At 41.5% G+C, this 9,913-nt stretch overlaps 1 protein-coding gene across 1 annotated transcript; it reads left to right on the forward strand.

Moving 5' to 3' along the window:
• Positions 1-6,523: 6,523 nt before the first annotated feature.
• LOC139620576 (homeobox protein Hox-D4-like) lies at positions 6,524-9,639 on the forward strand. Its single transcript, XM_071476265.1, has 2 exons — positions 6,524-7,002; positions 8,429-9,639. The coding sequence occupies exons 1-2, from the start codon at positions 6,654-6,656 to the stop codon at positions 8,971-8,973; spliced, it is 894 nt and encodes a 297-aa protein (XP_071332366.1). The 5' UTR covers positions 6,524-6,653; the 3' UTR covers positions 8,974-9,639.
• Positions 9,640-9,913: the final 274 nt, after the last annotated feature.

The following is a 9,913-nucleotide window of genomic DNA, read 5'->3' on the forward strand; positions in this document are numbered from 1 at the left end:
TTTTTTTTTGTGGGACATCACTGAATGTGTTACTCCTTTTGTCTTCAGAGTGAGCCAGGGCAGTGTTGAACAGTCGGACAGTCCTCTTGTTTGCTTGCATCGAGCAGATCTGCAGGACTTCCAAACTGGAGCATCTTGTGGTTTGATCAGGAGATTCGTGGTCACTTTTGCAGGAGTTAATGCAGTGGCAGCAGAAGTTCTGAAATACTGGGGCTGAAATACTCTGAGTGATTATAGGAGACGTGCATGAATGGGATTCTGTGTGTTTTAGGCTTTTTCTGAGTCTGTGTGGGGGAGATGGAAATATTGTAGACATTTATTATTATGTAGGCTATGTATTTATTTATTTATCTTGTATTGATACAAGTAAAACATGGTGAAGCCTGATGTTAGAAACAACATTTAAAACTCTCAGAGAAAAAGAAAAAATCCCTGGCACTAGTTACATCATTCCCCAAAGTCTCCAAAAACAGGAGGCAGTAAAAATAGTTTGTGCGGTCACATGACTTGTGTGTGACTTAAGAGAATAACTGGTCTCAGGTCAGCACTTGCAGTCAAAAGTAAGCTGCCAATTATAGCTGGCTGTGTCTGACAGTACTGGGACAGCTGGTCATTGTGATTAGTTTATGGACAGGGACCTTCAAGTCTGTAGTCACAAAAACCTTGCAAACTTTCTACAGAGACTCCACACTCTTATTTTTATCCAGATGCAAATTTCCCTCAAGGAGACAGAATCTAACCCACATAGCTTTTTTTTTTTTTTTTTTTTCTTTTTTTTTGCTGTGAAATGAAAATTCACTGCAAAATGCTGCAAAAACCTTATGATTGGAACAGAAACATAAAATGTAAACGATGCTGACAACTCCTGAGCAATTGCTGAGCTGCTCGTTGTTTTTCTGTTTATTTGTAAAAAAAAATCTCACTCGGCGCTCTTGTTGCAGGCAGCCGCGAATTAGTATGATATTCTCCTTTTGATGCACCAAGCAACAAGTTCGGTCTTTCTTGTGTGGCCAGGAGCAAATATTCAGCACTGATGGAAAAATATTGAGACAGCATGTCCTCCAAGATAAACAGCTGGCACTGAAAGCCAAACAACTAATCTCAGTGTCTGTCATTTGTATGTGATAACTCATCCTGCTGCTCGTAACCTGTGAAGGTGCAGCTCAGATTTCACTCTGAACAAGGAGGGAGCGTCGCTTTTGTTTGAGCTCCTGTAATTGAGGATTTGTGTGAAGTAGACACTGAGCACACGAAGCAGAATTAGATTGTTTTTCTTGACTTTCCGTCGACTTCGCTTTTGCCAAGGATTTTAACTAATGCAGCCTTATAAGGGCCTGTTGGATTTATTATGGGAATAAACAAAATGTGTGGTTTAGAAATATCATTTAAACAAAGGCTCACGTCGCCTGTCAGTCATAAATCAGTCCAGTCTCGCGTTTTGTTTTTAAACTCTGCTCCAATGCGCGCAGACTTCTACTCTACACAGCGGAAACTTATATAAATATTTACATGGATTTACATAGATATTTATTATCATAATATTTAAGGATGGGAACGCACATTGTATACTTTATACTTTTCTGTTCTCATGTGAGCTAAGCAAGCAAATCATTCATTCAATCCATAAACGTCGAAAGTTATATACTCTTACCTGTCAGAAGATCAACATGAATGAAAGAACAAACATATTATCCCTGACTAATAGCTACATTTTTATGTCTTTTCTTTTATGAATGAGTACAATTCATAAAGTTTAAAATAAACTCTCTTGATTTCAAATTCCATCCATTCATTTAGCGTTGAGCAGCCCTTTGCCTTAAGCTGAATCTGTAGAATAGCAGTGAGAGGCGGTGGTTACCATGAACCCCACCACCATGCAGGAATCTGGTGTATTTTATGTGTTTGAGGCTCAGTGTTTAAATTCCTCAGCACTTACTCAGCTCTAACTGGTTTCTTCTCCGACTTGAGACTGTTGAATCACACATGATTCTCAGCTCACATTGCACCGCTGCAGGCTCCCTGTGATTTATGGAGCACCTTAGGCGAGGACTCTCTCTCTCTCTCTCTCTCCCTCTCTCTATCTCTCTCTCTCCCTCTCTCTCTCTCTCTCTCTTGGAAGATACAGAAACTTTACACAAACAGCCATCGAAATGTTTGAACAAATGAAACAGAAATGATCAGCTGTTCTGACGGCGGCCTTGCTTTATTAGCCTACCTGCTGGTATTGTCTACACAGGGTTGAGTACAAGTGTTTTTCCACTCGTCTCAGGTGAGTGTCTTCTTCAACCACTTGGGTTTGTAATGAAAGGTCCGGGGCCAGCGTATTGTTATGGTGTAGTGTGTTTAAACGGCAGCCATGGCAGCTGCATAAAGGCTGAGAGTTGAAACAGGGGTCACGCTGCTATTTTCCAGGGACAGAGAGGCTCTCTCGCATTGACCAGCAGTGGGTGTGTCGTAAATCCGTAAATCTCTCCTCCATCCGTTCACTCAAGGGAGCAGATGCACCCTGTCTCCTCTTTTTTGTGCGTGTGTGCGTGTGTGCGTGCGCGCGTGATGGAGGGAGAGGTAAATGAATTTACATAAAACTAGATTTTAAAACTCCATCAGACATGTTAAAATGATTTACTGTCAAGTGCTGGCAAACCTTTCAAGCAGGGGACGACAAAGCAGCTTGGAGCAACGCTCTGATATCCCACTGTAGACTTCAGCATCGCATCGCACAGGAAATGATGGCCTGGGTAAACTTGCCAGTAATACTTTATGTCATCATAACGCCTCGGTGAGGAATATTTCATTGGCCTATTTGCTGCATCGTTGAGGACCTTCGAAATTACAGTCATTTTCCTCCGTTCAAGGTGTCACCGGGGGCCCAGACAGTCACTGGATTGAGTTATGATTATGTTATTCACTTTTCATTAGCAAAGATGATCTGAATATGGGATGCCGAGACTATAGATCCACAATTATGTATGGGTTAAGTGAAAATGCGCGTTTCATTTGATTTGTTCTCTGAAAATGATTCTCCGGTGTCTTTGTGTGGCCACCAGTTGCATTTGTACAAGTCATCTTGTACTTGGAGCAGCTGCTGCAGCATTAGGAGTTATATTTATACATGTCCTTACGTATTATTACATAAGGCGGACAGAATGTCAAATATTATCAGAATGTAAAAACAAAAGGGTCACTCCACTTCCAAAATCTGAAACCTGGTCTCTCCCCGGAGCTCAAGCCTTTATTACAATTACCGAAACAAATCGAAGATATGAATATTTTCTGACTCTGTTACAAAGTTGGTTACACCAGAAATATTTGCGGTTAAACAGGCCCATGTTTTCATTTTTACCAGTTGAGAAACAAGCAATATTGTAAGCATACAAGCTGTCAACATCTATTTTACATCAGATTTCACTGGAAAAATATCTGTTTTTCTGCTGCAGCATTAGTTTAGACATCCAGAAAAAAAAAAAAAATTCTCCTGAGTAGAAAGAACAAAAATTTATACCCAGATTTTAGACTTTGAGATGGCACTTCATTGGCTCAGAGCTGCAGGATTTATGTTTGCATGCACTCTCCACAGACAGGCCAGAATTTACAGTGGGCTGTCCTGCACATCAGGCCCAAATTAATACTCTATGTTAATGCACATGCTTATGCAAAAGTCAGGACTTGTTTGGGAAATTGACAATGTGTGTCTTTTCCTCACTTATGAAGTGCAGTCTGCAAACTCTAGTCCTTTCATTTCACTCTGCATTGTTTACAGCAATATAGGGCACCGGGCCCATAAATCTTCCCCTTGCTCTGCCAAGACAGCGCCATTTGTATGCACCGTTTTAACCGACAGCATCCTCTGCCCATTAACGTCTTCTCCCCAGCTCTCTCTCTCAGTCTCCTCTTATCTGCTCAGCTCTGTCCCCTGGAAATACATTAACTGATCCGTGCTTTCGTTGAGCTCTGAAAAACCAATTATGTTTTTTAAGTGAAAGGAATATGGAATTTATAGCAAAAGAGAATAAAACAAATGTAAGAATTGTGGCTGCATTCTCCAGATTTCTCTGCCTGCGCGCAGTTGCAGATTTCTCCCGCTCCCCAGTAGCGCTTTCCCCATAAGGTACTGGTATGAAAAATAAAAGTTTATCGACAATTTCCTTGGTTGTTTGTGTCGGCAGGCGAGAGAGCGCAGAAGGTAAGGAGGAATTGTAAAAGGGTTGACACCCAGAGCGACCGGCGCGCTTTTGTGTGAGGGAGAAAAATGATTTATTGCCACTGAGGCGGTTCAAACAGAGTTCACGGAGAATTGTGGTGGAGGCGCGGAGGAGCTAAATTATGGTCTTGCTGAGCCAGTATATCATAGATTCTATCTCCAATTCAGAGAGTGTGTTCAAGGGTGTGAGCTAAGGAAAACAAAACGAATTTAATTACTTTCTCCGTTTCAGCCACAATAATAATAATAATAATAATAATAATAATAATAATAATAATAATAACAGATACACTGGTTTTTGTGTACAAGCGGATTTCATTTTGTTTCAGTTCCTACTTGTATTGCTCTCTCCCTATATACTGAGATTGACTGTGGAAATATTTATCACTTGGCTGCCTCTTTAATGGACAGGCTGGAGGGATTCAACCTGGCCACAGTCATTACCTCGTTCTCAGTCAATAATTACAATAAAATCAAGCCTTTTTAGTGATGATTGTGGTTACCAGTAAGCCATGCTCTGATTGTATAGCTGTGTTATGTCCAGTTCCGATCAAAGAACTGTGCATAACTAAAATAATTCATGTATTTGAAAAAAAAAAAAAAAAAAAAAAAATCCAAGGACGTGACTCCTCTGTGGAGGTTCAGGTGAAATCTCAGTGACGGTGGCAGCAGCAGCAGCAGGGGTGAAACGGAAAAGGGGGAAGGCTCCTCTCCTTCCAAGCTATGCAACCCTGAGTGCATAATCCATCACCTCTGAGAGACATTTAAAGAGGGTTTTCTCGACAGCTTTGTTGTAGTGAAACACCAGAAGGAACTTGTATCTAAAGCCAGGCTCAGCTATGATTGATACTGGGACAGAATATGCTAACATTATATCCTGCAGAACCTTCTCATTTTGGAAGATACTTTTGGCCGCACTATTTAAAATTTTGTGAGAGCTTCATTATTCTAGTTATTTATCCACTTTGCATACACTAGTGTATTGTTGAAATTGAGCAATCATGTTTAATGAGATTTTTTTCCCCACAGTGTAACTCAGTTAGGCCACACTTGATGCAGCTTTTAGACCAAATAATTTTCCCCAAAAATATTTATTATGTTGGTTTTAAATGAAGTTGTAAAATTCATATTTTATTTAAATGCGTCGCACCTTCACAGCTTTATTTCCAAGTTGCTGGTGTCTTGTGTGCTCTGTAACTGTAACTGCAAACAGACACAAACAGAGCTCTCCCTCTGCTCTTTGTCCATCCAGCCGTGCAGAAAGCGGGATGTTTACTATCAAACATGTCCAGTGTTTGTCTGTTGCCTCACTGAGCCACAGACAGGGACACTCTATACTGTACCTGATTAATGCAAATGCGCTGAATCGTCCTATAGAAAAAAGAAATTCTCTAATGATTGCCTCCTTTGTCTTTGTGTGGCAATGACTGTCAAGCCTTTGTTTGACCACTCCCAGTGAATCCTATTAAGGCAAAGCTACACTTCCACTCCGACAGTTATAAGCATATGCTGTTATTTAAAGGAAAGCCCGCCGATTTATAACGGCCTGTTAAATTAGTTGCAAACAAAGTTATCCAAAAATAATCGGAATGATTTATTTTACAGGCAAATAGCAGCCTTACAGCAGAAAAGCCATAGATGGCTAATAGCATGGATACGGGAATAACTATTATTATTTATAATTATGCCAAATTGGGTAAGAAAAAATACCCAGGAACGAAATTTATTTATTTATTCATTAATTTTGTTATTTTTACACCTCGAAAGCTTCAGCAACATTAAGGAGCTGTGGTCGATAAGCCGCTATTATCCAGTGTGTGATTCCAGTTCATAGACACAGCCTACTGTAGGACGAGCTCCTGGCGCTGGATGTGCAGCTGCAAACGGCGGCTCCGTCTAATAAACGCGTCCTGCCAGAAAGATTTGCAATATTACAAGAAATCAGCGCCTAGTTTCTAATGAGACGTTCCTCACCACACATGTAATCTCTGTCTGTCTGCCCCCCCCCCCCCGCCATTTTCCCTCCTGTCTCCGTATAAACACATCTCCCTCTTCCTCCCTCTCTCATGCTCTCACACTGATTACACAGTTGTTGGCGTCTATTCATATTCCGTTATACGATTTTTTTAATCCCTAGGTAAAGGAACGCAGGCTGCTCATAGAAATGTTGTCTGAAGAAATATCGCAGAAGCTTCTTCGGGCGCCCCAAGTTGCCAGTGGATTACTCTGCAACTCCAGAGCTCTGTCATTGGAGGACGGCCACACGTGACTACGGCACCCTTCTGGTAAATATTATTCAAATTTTCCACATGGTTACTCCAAGTGCTCTTCCCTGCATGCCTTTATACAGTCAGGTTAATTGTGATCGGATATTAGACAGACAGAAGTCCTAGTCTTTACTACTGTTGAGGGATTCCTGCTTTTATTTGAGACAGTTTAATGAGCCGGGTCCATGGACCCCCAACAGTCTGCCCTCCCACTGCAGCTGCATGGCAACAGTTTTGCTATGAGCTCTGGACAAGTGCCAAAACTGAGCGCGGGATACAATGGAGGAGGAGAAGGAGGTAGAGGAGGAGGCCAAGAAGCAGAACTTAATCAGCAAAACATGACCTCCTCTGCTCATGTCAGTTCCAGGCTGAACCCAGATGAACAGTTCCAGAGCCCACTGGAGCCTCTGGTTCACTGCCATGCCAAGGGCGAGCTGGACATCAAGAGCAGGAGCTGCAGTCTACTCACCATCTGCCGCTCTGGAGTAATGTTTCCCTGGATGAATCCACGGACAACTGACTCTGAACAATCTGGTAACTCAGCTTATATTTATTACACACCAAGTATGTTTTACTTTGTAAACTGAGTGTGCAAGATATTGATTGATGGTGTTAATCCATAAAACCACAGTCCTCATTTGTGCATTGAATATATCACTCAAACACTGATGTCTGACTTTAATGATACAGCAGTTAAATAACTGGGTTAAATAAAGACGCCGAGTGCACATGATACCAAGATGTTTTGTACTTAATAACAACATTTACAAACAGGCCAGAAATCTGACTAGGTAATAATACGTTTGATGTGTCACCTGTCACACTTAAGTGCATTCATCAGATGTGAAAGCTCTCTCTCCTCTGAGAGGTTGAAATAGTGCCAAAATGGGTGTTACTGTTGCTGCACAGTTAAAAACAAATGTCTGTGTCATGCACATAGCTGTTTGTTTTTCCACTCCTGCAGGCAAAGTCATGTTCAAAGCAGAAATGCTGCAGTAAGTGCACTGCACACAAAAACTTCTTGCACACTGCGTTTATGCAGTTGAGGACTGTCTTTTAAAATAATCTGCAAATATCATCCTTTCGTGTTTTGTTGTGTCTTAACACAGTCATTAAATAAATTCAATCAGTCAATTATAATATCTGTCCTAATACGTGAGTGAATGAAGTAAAGTAATTTATTTTGGGGGTTAAATCACATAGTAGAAGACAGAAGAGAGAGAGAGAGAGAGAGAGAGAGAGAGAGAGAAAGAAGACAGTTTGAGAAATGGGAAATAATTATAAAATATATAAGACAAAAACAAAAACAAAAAAATCTTCATTGTTCACTGATAATGCTTCTTATTTTTCACAGTAAAAGACAAACATCACTGCCTAGATACTACAAACAGGAAGCTACAGTCTCCCAGTCTGGTGGAGTATTGTTGAGGAATGCAGTTTACACTCTAAGGTCACTGCAGGCCTTATTAAGTATCCATTAACCCATGTATCTTATATTGTTATCATCGGGGCCCTGGTACCGCTGATATACATGATATACATGTCAAATGGAATCTCTAATGGTGGTTATTTTCAGTGGTGGTCCCAAGGTACCTTTTAAGTGACTGAGATGGGGATTTGACAGGTCTGCTTCCGTGTGTGGCTGTGATTAATGTGGCCTGTCAGGCAGCTGTAGTGGCGTCAGATGTTTCCCCCAGACTGTTTCTTCGGGATGTAACTTTCCCTGAACACATGACACAGTAGACAACCAGTCTTGTATGGTGTCTCAAGCGTGACTGAATACAAAGGAAGAGCTGAGGGCCCTTCTTGGTCTCAGGTTGATTGGCTAAGGATTAACATGGGCCTTAATAGCTCTTGAAGTCCTCCGTGTGGAGCTCGAGCATCTCATGATTGTTAAATACATGGCACTTGTTTTTTTTTTTATCGTCCTCTCCTCTTCATGTGCTTCCTCCGACATTAGTCAGCGGTGGTGTGGCGGCTGGTCTACCAGGCAGAGGGAGGCCTGGTGTGAGGAGGGAGAGGACGGCCTTCACCAACAGCCAGCTGCTGGAGCTGGAGAAGGAGTTCCACTTCAGCCCTTACCTGCGTCGTCCTCGGAGGCTGGAGATGGCCACTGGGCTTAAGCTCACCGACCGCCAGGTCAAGATCTGGTTTCAGAACCGCAGGATGAGGTACAAGAAGGAGCACAAGTATGGAAAAGTGGTAGGTGTGTCCCAGTGTTCTCCCTCCAACTCCTCCTGCTCGAGCTCATGTGGAGACAACCTGAGTTTCCCAGATGCATGTGTTTTAAGAACTTCCTCCTCCTCAGACCTGCACTTCATGGACTATGCTCCCATGTCCTCCTCACTCTTTGGCCCTCACACTGATGGCAGCAGTGGTCAGTGTATTCATCCTGCAGACCTGCCGCATGCGAATTGCATACTTCCATCTGTTGCAAATGGTGCACGGCCCTCCTGTACAAGTGTATATAGTCATCACCATGCTGGCATTTCAAATTGGCCCTAGGGCCCGATAATGGCCATCCCTCCTGTGCTCATCAAAATCTCAGTGATACATCCACTTTCACTTACTTATGAAAGACTGGAGGGTGTCTGATTAGCAACCTAGGGCTGAAATCCCCTTAACACACCCTTTCACCATTTGTGAAGCATTTTAATTAAACTATATGAACATATCTTAATTAAAGGAGAGCTACACTGATATCGTTTGTGTTTCTCAGGCACGGTGACTGAGGACTGCAGGTCCTCAAACTTGCTGCTCATGTTGTACATACATGGCATGCACAAGATATTTGAGCAATTAAAGATTACATGTTTTTTGCTGTAATTTTGTGGCTGTTACATTTGTATTGTTGTTGCATGTTTAATGCATGTGGGAATCATACTATGAATGAGTTTTCTATTTCCCTCTGTTGGCAGATAATAGCTAAGTGGTTGTCATATTTTGTAAGTGTCACATTAGGCCTCTTTATAATTACATACTGTAAATAGTAGGTCCTTTGTGTAAAATGTTTTAACTGTGAAATGGACAGATTGATGTTCATATTGAATGATGTTATATTTTTGTTAAAGCCATTAAAGGATACATCAAGTCTTTGATACTGTTCTTGATGGATTGAGATGTCATACAGTATACTGTACATGCTTAATAAATGCATTTGGGAAAACCGTAGCTCTTGTGCAGTGTTTACCCTATTCATCAGTGATTAGAATTACGTTTTTTTTTTTTAGCAGTATTTCATGATTAAGGATTCCTGGATTAGATCCCAAATGTAAAACATGAGAAAGATTCTTTAATCAAATTAAAGCATGCCTCAGATTCATTGAAGACTCTACAGTATTGTGCATTCAAGTTGCACAGTCTTGCCACATAAGCTTCTCCTTTGCTCCTGCCTCCAAGTTCCCCACCATTAATCACAGAGACAAGGCAGTCTTTCCAGCACTCC

Source organism: Trachinotus anak, unplaced genomic scaffold (assembly GCF_046630095.1).
Source record: "Trachinotus anak isolate AG129_WGS33_773 ecotype Australia unplaced genomic scaffold, CSIRO_AGI_Tana_v1 ptg000004l, whole genome shotgun sequence".
Classification (NCBI taxonomy): Eukaryota; Metazoa; Chordata; class Actinopteri; order Carangiformes; family Carangidae; genus Trachinotus; species Trachinotus anak.

Bases quoted from the DNA above. Each gene is read 5' to 3' on its own strand.
- LOC139620576 (XM_071476265.1), top strand. From the start codon at position 6,654: ATGGACCCCCAACAGTCTGCCCTCCCACTGCAGCTGCATGGCAACAGT. The intron at 7,003-8,428 runs GTAACTCAGCTT...CTCCGACATTAG, and splicing joins AACTGACTCTGAACAATCTG to TCAGCGGTGGTGTGGCGGCT.